General features: G+C 43.1%; 1 protein-coding gene across 3 annotated transcripts in view; it reads left to right on the forward strand.

Moving 5' to 3' along the window:
* Nucleotides 1–14,667, forward strand: part of AP3D1 (adaptor related protein complex 3 subunit delta 1) — a 177,487-nt gene that overhangs the window by 109,369 nt on the left and 53,451 nt on the right. For all 3 annotated transcript variants that reach the window (XM_068233969.1, XM_068233971.1, XM_068233970.1), the window contains exons 18-19: nucleotides 5,023–5,094; nucleotides 10,687–10,762. In XM_068233969.1, coding sequence (XP_068090070.1) covers nucleotides 5,023–5,094; nucleotides 10,687–10,762 — 148 coding nt within the window. The remainder of the gene's footprint in view (nucleotides 1–5,022; nucleotides 5,095–10,686; nucleotides 10,763–14,667) is intronic.

Genomic DNA, 14,667 nt, shown 5'->3' on the forward strand with positions numbered 1-14,667 from the left:
TTGTAGATAAGTAATGGGGCTCCCCCGCACCCCCTATGGCACAAACCATTACGATCGTCCCTTATTGGAAATGTATTTTTTATTTTTTTTGATTCACTGCTCAGTTAACTTTGAGAATAATTTACCTATACAGTATACAAGCAATATGAGGTTTAGCTAAACTCCCCAACTAGCTAGCACTGCACATTGATATCACTTTTGTTGATGTAATTTTTTCTTGCCATTGAGCATTTTTTTTTCTTTATGCAACATACTAGCTCTGGGCATGCTATCTTGTTTACAGTCCTGGTGAGGCAGGCTCTTCGTGCTCACAACTGCTTTGAGTGCAGGGAAAGAAACTTAAAACACTAAACTTCGAATCACAAGTCTATGATGACAGTGCAGCCTCGCATGCTAGCTGAAGCCTACTAGGCAGACAAGGATCCACACAATGAGCTCGATGCACAAAGCAGCGGCAAATTTGTTGCACGCTAGCAACACACAGCAATGCTACCAATATTAATACCAGGGGATCAGTGAGCGTTACCCTTTTAGCGCAACATGCGTTGCTATGGTTGGTATCGGTAAAGTTACCATATGTTGGTTGCCTGCATATGGCAAATTTACCACTGCTTTGAGCCTCAGGCCCAATATTGGCTCAATCATTACTCCTAGGCATCATTAAGGTCTACTTACATTTTGAAACATGTCCGCTACATGGGGTGTTGCGGGTTTAGCCCAATAAAGATTCCATTCTAAGAAGACATGTGGATCCATCTTTTCTTGACTGCTTGTACTACAAGGGAGAGGAAATTGTGATTATGGAAATATATGAAACATCTTACCCTCCATGGATTTATAGTAGTTTGTTTTATTTTTACTTTAATTCAGCTTTAAATGACCTATACTTAATTTTTTTTTTAAAGCTATAGTAAAGTGTAATGCACTAAAAACCATTAAATGTACTTCTGATACTTTTTTGTTTTCTTCCGAACAATGATTTTTGATTAGAGCATTGGAATTGTACTTTGCGCTAGTATTCTTGCAGAGTTTGTTAAATTGTCTTTTACAGCGCTTACATTGCAGTGCTTGTAGAACGTACAATGTTCAGCAGTTAATTATATCTGTTAGAAACAGAAATCACTGGGGAACTAGTAATTGTGGAGTAAGGATCACATGATTGAAAATGAACTGCAGCCCGAAAGCAGAATTTTTCTGTCTACTCAAGTGCAACCAATCACAAAAAGAATATTGTAACAAAATTGTAAAGCAGGGAATGTTTTTAGTGTTTAAGCATAGTGTTAAATTTTTTGTTTCAGTAACTTTTATTGAAAAATATTTTAATACAAACCATGGTGAATCGACATCTATAATTCGAGTAAACTCGAATTATAATTCATATATCTACCCAATAAAACAAGGTGACTTTAGGATATTTAGGGTAAAAAGGAACTGTGTGACCCGACAGTACGAAGACGTCTTGTATTGAGAAGCCGCCAAACTTGATAATTGACCAAATAGCTCACACCCAAAAGGACCTTTTAGGACATATGCCAGCGCACATGGCCTGCGATGAACAGTTAGGAGACATAGCAGTTAGCAAATGTACAAAAAAAAATAAAAACACAAGCGAGGAATCTGCCCAACTAACTATATAACACCAATATAAAATTGTGCCATTTATAGTATTGCAACATGGAAATGGCAATTAAAATTGAGTATTAAATTGAGGTAAATACATCCAGGGTGAAATATCATGAATCCTATGGGCACCTAAGCCATGGCACACATGGCCAATAGCCTACGGATACAATAAGAAAGGTGGAGTGTATCCAGGCGAAGTTGTGAAGGAAAGGGGAGTTAAACAGCAGGAAAAGGAAAGAAAGAAGAGAACCTGTCAGCACTTTGGGGATAGCCAGGCGATTGTGGTAATTAAAGAGTTTGGTAAAGGGGAGGACCAGTGGGGATCATTAGTATAGGATGACCACACTCTTTCAGATTTTGACCTCTTATTATCTTAAACAGCCTTCAATCTTTCAAAGTGAAGCATGTTACCGATTCTGCTCTTAAATTGTATGAAGTGTAGTGCTAGTTACTTCTGTAAGGTTGTAATAACTAATTTAGCTACAAGAATGGTTTGAGTAACTAGCCCATTAGATGGATCTGCAAGTTTCATACCCAGAAGGGCCACTTCTGGGGTCTTTGGCATTCTGTGATTAGTGATGGTGTAAGTTACTTGATAGACTTGTATCTAAAGTTTACACATTCTGGGGTCTTGCTGCCATATGTGGTGATTGGATCCTTTTTGGCCACATCCACTAAAACAAAGGACATTACACCTGGGGTCAGATTTGGCAATTCTGTCAGGCAGGAGGTACCAGTGCATCAGTACTTTGTATTGATGGAGCTGCTTGGTAAACCTTTCCAAACTATCTGCAGATCATCTGCCTCCAGTGTGGTGTTATGAATGATCACCCATTTTTTAATATAGGCATACTTGGGCGGTTTTGCAGTATTGGTTAGGCACTTCTGTAAGTGTGAGAGAAGGCCAGGGGCATTGACTTGACATCAGATGCACAGATGTGCTGAAATCAAGTAGGGGTGAGCAGGGAGTCATGCCTACCAATTACTTGTGTAATAAAATGCTTGATTTGGAGGTAACAGAACAGTTCCCTGTTAGGGATTTTTTTTTTAATGTTTTCTTTCCGAGAGGCAAAAGTCTTTACAGAAGGAATCTGTAACTAGGTCATAAACCATATGCAAGTCTGCTTGCTTCCACCAAGCGAAAGCAGCGTGGCTATCCAGGCCTGGAGCAAATCCAGACTGTTCAAAAAAAGCAAGTGAGATATTAGACTACCTCTAAACTTACCTGAATCTCATATAGCTAAAGAATGCAACATCATGGGATCCTTGATGTTCTTACACTGTGTGCAAGAGATTGTGAAGAGTTAAAGCGTACAAATTACAGCTTCAGTAGTGCTCCCTACTTTTCCAGAGAGCTAGTTGTGATATCCGCCCTGTAGAAATCTTGAAAATCTGGCCGCTGCATAGCCTTAACATGGTTCTATGCTTAGTTTTGCTCCAGATGACGAAATACATTTTTTAAAACTCGAAAAAATGAAAAAAAAAAAGTCTCTAACATTATGGAAGCAATTATACCCTATTGTTATCTATGGATTGATCTCATCTTACTATTTAAAATGCCTTATTAAGCCTGGGTAGTGTAAAGGTGCGTACACGCCTGATCTCTTTAAACGACGGGATTGGTCAAAACCAGCCTTGACAGACTGTACACACGGGAAACTGACATCAGAACGGCCGCCCCGTCGTTTGAAGAAATCAGACGTGTGTACGCGCCTTAAAGGCCCATACACAAGCCAAATGGATGTTGCTTGACTGGGATCGGGACTTAACCCCTCGTGGAATATAACTGGGCTGAGGATATACAGAGGCGTAGTCGGCCTGCAGGCTGACAAATTCTGTTGCAAAGTGGAAGGGAGACAGAGCGGCCCAGATGTGACATCACGCAATGAGTGGCGAGACTGGGGAGAACAAAGCTATAGGATGAATTGATCTGCCTGGCAGATCGCTGGCTCACTGTTGGTCAGAGGCTTCTGTACACATGCCAGATTATCGGCATATGTGGTTGTTCTCTGCCACCTCAGCCAACTTTAAATTACCATGTGTATGGTCCTTTAGTAATGTTGCTGTTTGTCAATGCTGACTACATTCTGAGTGACTTCGAAAGAGGTCAAAAGAAAACATCAGAGAAAGAAATAGTGGAGAGAAAAAAACAAAAAAAAAACCCCAGAGCAACTCGGTCACGAGTGCCGTAAAAACACTGCAAGAGATTTGGACACAGGCGGCGCCACCATAGGCAGTAAAAGGAATTACGGATATACTGGCTAGCAGCGAGTAATTTGGGCATTAAGAGACAGAGCACAAAGTAGTACAAAAATACTGTAATTCATCTGCTAGCAATAGCTGCAAGCCGAATTACATCCCCCCCCCCCCCCATCCATGGCGTCCTGGAGGGGGAATAGATGCCACCGGGACTTGTGCAGGAGCAAGGTTAGCCATTTATCGGCTTTATCTCTTGGCGGCCGTTTCATAGATACGCATTCAGTTAGTCTTGCATTGGAATAATTAAATAGTTGGGGCAGCACCCTTGTTTATCAATCTACTGTGCTCTTTTTACATTACACTCTAACATTATATGGACTGTGTACATGTGGACCAAGTTAATGTTAAAGAGAACGTAAGATGGGAAGTAACTCGGCTTCCTTGAGGTCCCTTGTCCCTCGCTGTCTCCAAAAGCCTGGGCGAACCGCGCTTCATCGCGCATTCCCAGCCAAGCGTGCTTCCCTGTCACACTCCTGCCGCTGGGAGTGTTCTGCACTAGCGCAGTACTACTGCGCAAGTAGTATTTACTAGTAGTAGTACTCCTGCACAAACAGAACATTCCCCGAGACAAGAGCGTGTCGAGGAAGCGCACCAGGCTGCGCGTGGAAGTGCGACTCACCCAGGCTTTCGGGCAGTATTGTGGGTGACAGAAGCCACCCGGGGAGACGGCAAGGGAGGAGCGGCCTCAAAGGGGATTAAGGAAGCCCCAGGTAAGTATGGAACCTGAGATGCTGTTCATTTCAGGTACACTTTAACAATTGACATCTGCTCTTTTGTTTGGGTAGAGAAAGTGAATTATCAGTATATCTATATGTCACCGTGTTCCTTCATCTAATTTACAGTAGTTGTAATGTATTCAGTGGAGTAGTTGTAATGTATTCAGTAATGTATTCAGTGGAATCTACCATACTTTTTTAGGATGTACAGTAAAATTAAAATAATTCACTTATTACAATAACTGTGATAAAAAAAATAAAAAAAAAAGCTTTTCCATCCATGTTGTCTAATTATTTTATTGTATTTCTTTATTTTCCAATTCTTCTGATCTGATTTCATATCAGCCACTTTTTTAACCTTATGTTTGAAGTTCACTGTGCATGCAAACTATGAGTTGCTTATCTTGCTAATGCTGTGTTACAGAGACGTGCTGTACGTAAAGAAGAGCAAGCAAATAACCCATTCTACATTAAAAGTTCACCCTCTCCACAGAAGGTATGTATATTTGTATGATGTTCAGTCTGTATTACTTTCTAGTTCTTGTCTTGTGATTTGATGCAGCTGCTGCATATTTCAAAGGTATTTAAAAAAAATAATAAAACTACAGTATAACTACATTTTTTGTTCCTTCTTCCTTACCACTGAATGAGGTAAATTGAGGATATGTCAACCAGAGAGAGAGAACCACCACCACTACCCTGTATAGGTGGCTAGAGTGTACCTCCTCAGTATAGATTGCCAGAGCGGTCCCCCAATTAGAAGTAGGCAGAGACCTCCCCTCACCCTTATAGCTAGCCAGAAAGTTCCTATCCTCGTTCAGTATAGGTTGCCAATATCTAGAGTGTACAACGGAGCGGGAATAAAACTCTCCTTCTCAGGGTCTGGTGCCACACAGTGGGGCGCTGGGTTACTTTTAAGTGTTGAAAGTGGTAATCCCAAACCACACTCGGGGAAACCACTGAGCGGGGAATGTGCAGAGAATGCAGTGGAGCGGAATACAACTCCCCAGGATGTGACCACATGCAGCATTTCTTTTTTTTTTTTTTTTTTTTTTTTTTTTTTTTTTCAAATCTCTGGCTATTAATGTACAGAGCTGGCACATTTTTTTATCAGTCTAAGTGCCCATTCATTTGATTAGCAGGCGTTTACTGCAAATCACCGGTGATTGCTATCGCTTTTTAAAGTGCTAGTGCAATGTAATCTATATGGCAGTGATCTCACTGCCACAATCGCTGTCGATTTTGAGATTAGCTCGAAACGCACTACATGCAGCTTTTTTTTTTTGCGATTTTTGAGCGATCTCAGTTGCAATGTATTGCAATCGCTCTATAAAAAAATTGAAAAACATACATTACATAAATATCGCCACCGCAAAATACTACCTCTAATTGCTAGCATTTTGCGATTGCAAGTGTGAACGGGGCCTAACAATTCATGTTCTTAAGTTTCATTACAGGGACTCAAAATCTAATATCCCTATGATGGCCTAGGGTCCGTTTTAGGGTACTTTCTAGACTGAATTTCTCCCAGGGCGGTTGTATAAAAAAATATGCCCTTCTCCCATTCTTTAAGATTGTAGTGGCCAGCCGGTAGTGATAGACAGACTGAAAGCACAGGCAGATGATTATGTGAGTAGATTGTAGTGGCTGGCAGGTAGTAATGGGCAGATTGTAGCAATAGGCAGATTGTCATGACTGGCAGATAGTTACTGGTAGAGTCTAGTGGCCAACAGACAGTGATAGGCAGATTGTAGTGGCAAACAGGTAGTGATAGGTAGATTGTAGTGGCAGGCAGTTTGTTATAGGCAGATTCTGCCCCCCCCCCCCTTTTCTGCCCACCAACAGAGCTTTACCTTGGTGAGCTCTAATTGGTGATGCAGTGTTTGTTTGTTTTTGTGCAAATATTTATAACATTATTGTATAATAAATTATGCTATTTTTTAAAATATTTTATTACTCATCCCTCCCTCCCCCCGCCAGCCAATCACTGTAATCGGCTGTCATAGGCTTCAGCCTATGACAGCGGATCACCCCTGAGCCTGCCAGGGGGACAGCCGTGTCCCCAGTGCAGCGCTGCCGTAGATCGCAGCGCTGTATGGACTAAATAGACTGTGGTTTTGCCATTGAACAGGCTCCTAGTGGCGATCGCCGCTGGGAGGCTGAAGACGGAGCGGGACTCCGTCATCTATGCGGAGTTGCGCGTGCATCAGCAAACGCGATCTCCTGCAAATCCCCACCCCAGGACTTGACGGCAAATGGCGTTAGGCGGTCCTGTGGCTGCCGCCTTGATCACGCCCATTGGCATTAGGCGGTCCCCAGAAGATTAGGCTCTCTGATTCAGTAGTTGGTAGTAGGATGAAGTATTAAAACAGCAAAAGTTATTTCTGCAAATGCCAAACTGAACAGGTGGGTTTTCAGTCTGGATTTAAACACATCCAGAGAAGGGGCAGTCCTGATCTGCTGAGGAAAGCAGTTCCATAACGTAGGAGTGGCATGACAGAAGGCTCTGGGACCAAAAGTTTTCAGGTGGACTCTGGGTATGACTAGAATATTAGAATCTGTGGATCTGAGATTGCAGGGATTCCTACGCATCTGCAACATTTCTTTCATGTATCCAGGGCCCAGATTATGTATTGAGTAGTAAGCACTAGGCAGCAGTAAGAGGTGACAAGGGCAACCAGTGGCAATGATAGTGGGAAGGTCTGAGAAGTGGCAATGACAGCAGTAAGGGATTTTGAGAGGCAGCCTATTGGGCCAATCAAAGTGTGGGGATCGCGTCCTTTAAAGTCACTGGACCCGAAGGGGCTGAGGGCGGGACGAGTGGAGCTCCCATTATTGTCAAGGAGTGGGTGTAAGTTACCAGCGCTCGCTATGCTGCAGTACCGCAGCATAACGTGCACTGAGCGTGCGCTCCTCTGACTAAGCTTAAAGGGGCACTCTGACTAAGCTTAAAGGGGCACTATGGCGAAAAATTTTAAAATATGTGCAAACCTATACAAATAAGTACCGTATATACTCGCATATAAGCCGACCCGCGTATAAGCCGAGGCACCCACTTTTCCCTCAGTAACCAAGAAAAAGTGATTGACTCACGTATAAGCCCCCTCCCCAGTATAACTCTCTCCACAGTAGCCAGATGTTCCCCCAGTACAAGTCAGCCCACCTCCACTTAGTCAGATGGGCCCCAAGGATGGTACAGCTGTGTCTCAAGATGTCACTAGATGTTGTCATAGATAGAGTAATTGCCACACAGAAAGAACACTTGGATCATTGCACCCCTGACACGCTGCTTGCACACTCCACAAGCCAGGACACGCAGGTAGTCCTGAGCAGTGCACTCTGCACACCATGTTGCAGGGGATGAGGGGCCCGGACACAGCAGGGAGGCAGCTGGCAAGCCCAGGATCACTAGTGCACAATCCTTATGGTCCTCTGCCAGTAACAAAACCTGTTCCACCATCCGTTCTGCTCCACTGACTCACATATAAGCCGAGGGGGTAACTTTTCAGCACATTTTTTTGTACTGAAAATTTAGGCTTTATACGCGAGTATATACATACATATTGTCTAGAGTAAAATGAGCCATACATTACTTTTTTCCTATGTTGCTCTACAGTAGGTATTAGAAATCTGACAGAAGCGACAGGTTTTGGACTAGTTCATCTCTTCATAGGGGATTCTCAGGGATTTATTTTCAAAAGCACTTAGTGAATGGCGGTTGCTCTGTCCAACTGCCAAAAACTGTGTAGCGAGCAGGGAAGCTGGCCAGCATCATTGTTTAAATCCCTTTTAGGGAATATATTTGTACATAATAAAAGCCTTAGGGTGCATACACACATCAGACCATAGTCTTTTGAAAATGAAAGATCACAGACCAATTTTACCCCCTTCCATGTAGTATGAGAGCCGTACCTACACAGTCTATTCTATTGAGCTGAACTCCTCATTAGATAGAAATCTTTGCAAGATGCTGCACGCAAAGATGCTCATACACACCTTGTTTAACAGACATTCATCTGCAGATCAGATCCACCAGGATGGATCTTCAGATCTGCAGATGATTGTCTGAACTGCAGATGAATGACCTTCTTGGCGGTAACCCCGAACGTAGTTCGGGGTAAGCCGCCGGAGGGTGCCGCTCAGGCCCTGCTGGGCCGATTTGTTTAATTTTTTTTTTGCTGGACGCAGCTAGCACTTTGCTAGCTGCGCCAGCACCCCGATCGCCGCCGCCGCGCGCCCGATCGCCGCTATACGGTGCGGCGCGCGCCCCCCCCCCCAGACCCCGTGCGCTGCCTGGCCAATCAGTGCCAGGCAGCGCCGAGGGGTGGCCCGGGACTCCCAATGACGACCCGACGTCAGTGACGTCATCCCGCCCGTCGCCATGGCGACGGGGGAAGCCCTCCAGGAAATCCCGTTCTTTGAACGGGATTTCCTGATCGGAGATCGCCGAAGGCGATCGAAGAGGGCGGGGGGATGCCGCTGAGCAGCGGCTATCATGTAGCGAGCCCTGGGCTCGCTACATGATATAGAAGAAAAAAAAATTTAAAAAAACTGCCGCGCTGCCTCCTGGCGTATTTTTTTATACCGCCAGGAGGGTTAAACAAGGTGTGGATGAGGATCTGCAGATATCCTAGACTATGAATGCATTTTGGAGGAACGGATCTTTTGCAGGAAAAGATCTTTTGCAGATACTGAACTTTTGAATGTGTACAGCATCTTTGTGTGCAGCATCTTGCAAAGATTTCTATCTGATGGGGAGTTCAGCTCAATAGAATAGACTATGTAGGTATGGCTCTCATACTACATGGAAGGGGGTAAAATTGGTCTGTGATCTTTCATTTTCCAAAGACTATGGTCTGATGTGGTTATGCACCCTTACTAAGAATCCCCTATGCAGAGATGGGCTAGTCCAAAACCTGTCACTTCTGTCAGATTTCTACTACCTACTGTAAGTGACAACAACATAAGAGAAGTGATTTATGGCTCATTTTACTCTGGGGAAAAAAGATACTACTTATTTGTTTGTTTGCACATCTCTTAAGCCCCATCTACACGATACGATTCTTTGTACGATTCAATTACGATTCTATTTACGATCCAATTAAATCCGACATGTCCGATCATGATTCGATTCGATTCAATTCGATTTGCCTTTGCAAAACAATGGCAAATCGAATTGAATCGAATCGAATCATGATCGGACATGTCGGATTTAATCAGATCGTAAATAGAATCGTAATTGAATCGTACAAAGAATCGTATCGTGTAGATGGGGCTTTAAATTTTAAACAAATTTCGCCATAGTGCCCCTTTAATTACGAAGGAACTGAAAATTAAGAAACGCTGATTAAATAGCGCGAGTAAGGTTAGCACTGTTTTTGTTAGTGAATCAGCCCCTGGGAGAGCTTACAAAATTAGTGAATTTTAGATTTGAATTTGAGATTACTGAATGGTGAAAATACTAGGTACTGTACAATTTGTCTTTGCAATTGCAAACTCTTTTTGAAATCAAGCTTCTACTGCATTGATGATTTCCTGGTCATTAGTTTTTGATTTCATGTAGTGCTTCTTCCATTTCAAAGAAGGAAATGTAAGGCAGCCAGCCCATTTAAATGTGCAAGGAGAGGCACACGTGTACACATAGTGATGTGAATACTTTGGACTTATTGTGAAGAGAGCACGATGTACAGTAAACAAACAGTCTGAAGACTTTCAGCACATCAACAATTTAGGCCCCGTTCACATCACAGAACGCAGGCGCGTTCCGTTCAGAACACAACGCACAGGAACGCACGTCATGTGCGTCTCTGTGCGTTGCGTGGCTGATCCCATTCACTAAAAGTGAATGGGACAGCCACGCGGTTTTACAAAAAATGCGTGCAGCATGCGTTCCCGGACTGCACAGGTCCGGAACGCATGCAGTGTGAACATCAGACATTGCACTCTATGCATTGTCTGATGTTGTGCGTGTCGGCCACCTGCACGCGTTTCCAAAACGCGACTGGAAACGCGTGCAGTGTGAATGGGGCCTTACTCTTACTTGTGTTCCAATTACAATGACTTCTAATTTTCCACTTTCTTTTTACAGATGTATCAGGAATCACCTGGTGTTGACCACATCCCTGTAGTACAGATTGACCTTTCTGTACCACTCAAAGTTCCAGGTTCAGTATTTTAGCAGGCTGCATGATGTTTTTATTATGTGAACCTTTTAAGCTCACATTGTTTAATACTCATAAAATGTATCTCATTTCACCTAAATGGAATAACATGCTAGGGACACACCTACCCCTAGCACAATGAGGGTCCCTATCACCTCTAAAATACATCTTACAATAACCTATGTAGATCCCCCTCTGAAGAGCCCTGCCTGGTGTCATACCTTACCCCTATTACTGCCTTCATGATACTTTTAACCCTGAGGGCCCGTTTCCACTAGAGCAAATCTGCATGCGTTTTCTGCATGCAGATTCTCATAACCAATACAAGTGGATGGGGCTGTTTCCACTTGTCAGGAATTCTGTGCGGTCTGCTGTGCAGAAAAAATCTGCACGGCAGAACCGTCAGAATTCGCATGCCGCACGCGAATCGCCAGTAATATTTAATAGGAAAGCAAGCGTTTGTCTTGCGGTTTTCCGTGCGTTTTTGCGTGCGTTGTAGCTTAAAAACCCATGTCAATGCTTACTGGCATTGACCTGGTTAAAATCGCATACCGCTTTTCACCTGAGCAATTCCACGTGAAAATCTGCATGGAAACGCAAACGAATCCGCACCCGCATGCGGATTCGTTGACACGTTTTCCGCGACGGAATCGCAACGCACGAGTGGAAACAGGCCCTAAAAGTACCAACAATTAAAAAAAGATATACGCCAGTGCCTGCTATGTTTGTAATGTTTATTAAATGTCTTGCCCAACTCCGCATTTACCAAAGTTGACATTAGTCACTTGGAATGTCATTGAGGTGCAAATACATTTGATTGAAAATTATGCTGATTATCATGATACAGAATTATGCTAATTATCTGTTGTAAAATGGACTAATCAGATCTTAATGAATGCATCGGATTGGTCCATTCTCGAGCTGCATAGCTTTGCAGTAACCTCTGCATAATTTTGTATCATCTTACAATTAACTTATTTCAAGTAAAGTAAAAAAAATGGCACTGAGCCACAACTTTGTACTACATGGCTTTTGTCTGTGGCAAAGGAATATTGGTAAACAAAATTCCTATAATGTCTACTGCTTGTACTAAAATGCCTTTACACATCCATGGCGTATGGATGCGAAAATGCAGAACACCTATTGATGTCATCGGATGTCTAAGGCCTGAGACACACTGCCGAGTGCTTATTGATCCGTCAGACAGATAAGTTAATTGACTTCACCCTGAAAAATTGGCCCTAGACTATGATGCATGCATTACACGATACATACAGTGACATAGGACTATGGTAGGGACTAGATTTAGATTGTGAGCCCCTCTGAGGGTCAGTTAGTGACAAGACAATATACAGTGGTGTGAAAAACTATTTGCCCCCTTCCTGATTTCTTATTCTTTTGCATGTTTGTCACACTTAAATGTTTCTGCTCATCAAAAACTGTTAAACTATTAGTCAAAGATAACATAATTGAACACAAAATGCATTTTTAAATGATGGTTTTTATTATTTAGTGAGAAAAAAAACCTCAAAACCTACATGGCCCTGTGTGAAAAAGAAATTGCCCCCTGAATCTAATAACTGGTTGGGCCACCCTTAGCAGCAATAACTGCAATCAAGCGTTTGCGATAACTTGCAACAAGTCTTTTACAGCGCTCTGGAGGAATTTTGACCCACTCATCTTTGCAGAATTGTTGTAATTCAGCTTTATTTGAGGGTTTTCTATCATGAACTGCCTTTTTAAGGTCATGCCACATCTCAATAGGATTCAGGTCAGGACTTTGACTAGGCCACTCCAAAGTCTTCTTTTTGTTTTTTCTTCAGCCATTCAGAGGTGGATTTGCTGGTGTGTTTTGGGTCATTGTCCTGCTGCAGCGCCCAAGATCGCTTCAGCTTGAATTGACAAACAGATGGCCGGACATTCTCCTTCGGGATTTTTTGGTAGACAGTAGAATTCATGGTTCCATCTATCACAGCAAGCCTTCCAGGTCCTGAAGCAGCAAAACAACCCCAGACCATCACACTACCACCACCATATTTTACTGCTGGTATGATGTTCTTTTGCTGAAATGCTGTTACTTCTACGCCAGATGTAACGGGACACGCACCTTCCAAAAAGTTCAAATTCTGTCTCGTCGGTCCATAAGTTATTTTCCCAAGTCTTGGCAATCATTGAGATGTTTTTTAGCAAAATTGAGACGAGCCTTAATGTTCTTTTTGCTTAAAAGTGGTTTGCGCCTTGGATATCTGCCATGCAGGCCGTTTTTGCCCAGTCTCTTTCTTATGGTGGAGTCGTGAACACTGACCTTAATTGAGGCAAGTGAAGCCTGCAGTTCTTTAGATGTTGTCCTGGGGTCTTTTGTGGCCTCTCGGATAAGTTTTCTCTGTGCTCTTGGGGTAATATTGGTCGGCCGGCCACTCCTGGGAAGGTTCATCACTGTTCCATGTTTTTGCCATTTGTGGATAATGGCTCTCACTGTGGCTCGCTGGAGTCCCAAAGCTTTAGAAATGTCTTTATAACCTTTACCAGACTGATAGATCTCAATTACAGTACTTTTGTTCACATTTGTTCCTGAATTTCTTTGGATCTTGGCATGATGTCTAGCTTTTGAGGTGCTTTTGGTCTACTTCTCTGTGTCAGATAGCTTCTATTTAAGTGATTTCTTGATTGAAACAGGCGTGGCAGTAATCAGGCCTGGGGGTGACTACAGAAATTTAACTCAGGTGTGATAAACCACAGTTACGTTATTTTTTAACAAGGGGGGGGGGGGCAATCACTTTTTCACACAGGGCCATGTAGATTTAGAGTTTTTTTTCTCACAAAATAATAAAAACCATCATTTAAAACTGCATTTTGTGTTCAATTATGTTTTCTTTGACTAATAGTTAACGGTTTTTGACGAGCAGAAACATTTAAGTGTGACAAACATGCCAAAGAATAAGAAATCAGGAAGGGGGCAAATAGTTTTTCACACCACTGTACACTGTACAGCGCTGCGTAATAGGTCGACACTATATAAATACTTAGATAAAACCTTGTTAAAAGTGAAAACGCAGCGCTTTTTAAAGGAGTGATCCAAGGAGAAAAAAAAAATCCACTTACCTCAGGCTTCCTCCAGCCCCCGGCGTTCGACCTGTGCCCTCGCCGCAGCTCCTTTAGCTCCCGGTCCCCTCTGGTGTAGAGGCAGACCTCACCAGGTCGGCATCTTCCTCCATCTTGCTGCATTCCACTGTGCAGCTCACTGAGTCTCTTTGGGTGCAGGATTCCTACTGCGCCTGCACAGAACAGCCCGGATGACGTCCGTGCTGTTCTGCCCAGGCGCAGTAGGAATCCTGCGCCGGAGGAGACCCAGGACCGCCAGCGGTGAGCGAAGCTGCAGCAAGGGCACAGAACGGCTGGCAGGGGCTGGAGGAAGCCCCAGATAGGTGGATTTTTATTTTTAAACCGCTCGGATGCGTCCTTTAAAGCAGTGCGTCTCAGGCCTAAAGGTTAACCGTGCCAACCTTGAGGGTTATTCACTGTACGTGTCTGCCAATGTAAGTCAATGGGCTAGTTCACACCTGAAGGCATTTTTCACATGCAGAAAATAAACTGACAGCAGTGCAGCACAGTGTGCATTTTCTCTTTCAATTACATTAGCTATTGCAAAAGCACGCACACGATTTCCCACCTACTTACACTCTTGGTGTGTAAAAAAATCACACACAGAAAACTGACAAGTGTGCTTTCCTGCCTTAAAGAGACACTGAAGCGAAAAAAAATATGATATAAGGAATTGGTTGTGTACTATGAATAATTACTAGAAGATTAGCAGCAAAGAAAATATTCTCATACTTTTATTTTCAGGTATATAGTGTTTTTTCTAACATTGCATCAATCTATAATATGTGCAGATTACACAACACTCA

The sequence above is a fragment of the Hyperolius riggenbachi genome, chromosome 1 (assembly GCF_040937935.1).
Source record: "Hyperolius riggenbachi isolate aHypRig1 chromosome 1, aHypRig1.pri, whole genome shotgun sequence".
In the NCBI taxonomy this organism is placed as follows: Eukaryota; Metazoa; Chordata; class Amphibia; order Anura; family Hyperoliidae; genus Hyperolius; species Hyperolius riggenbachi.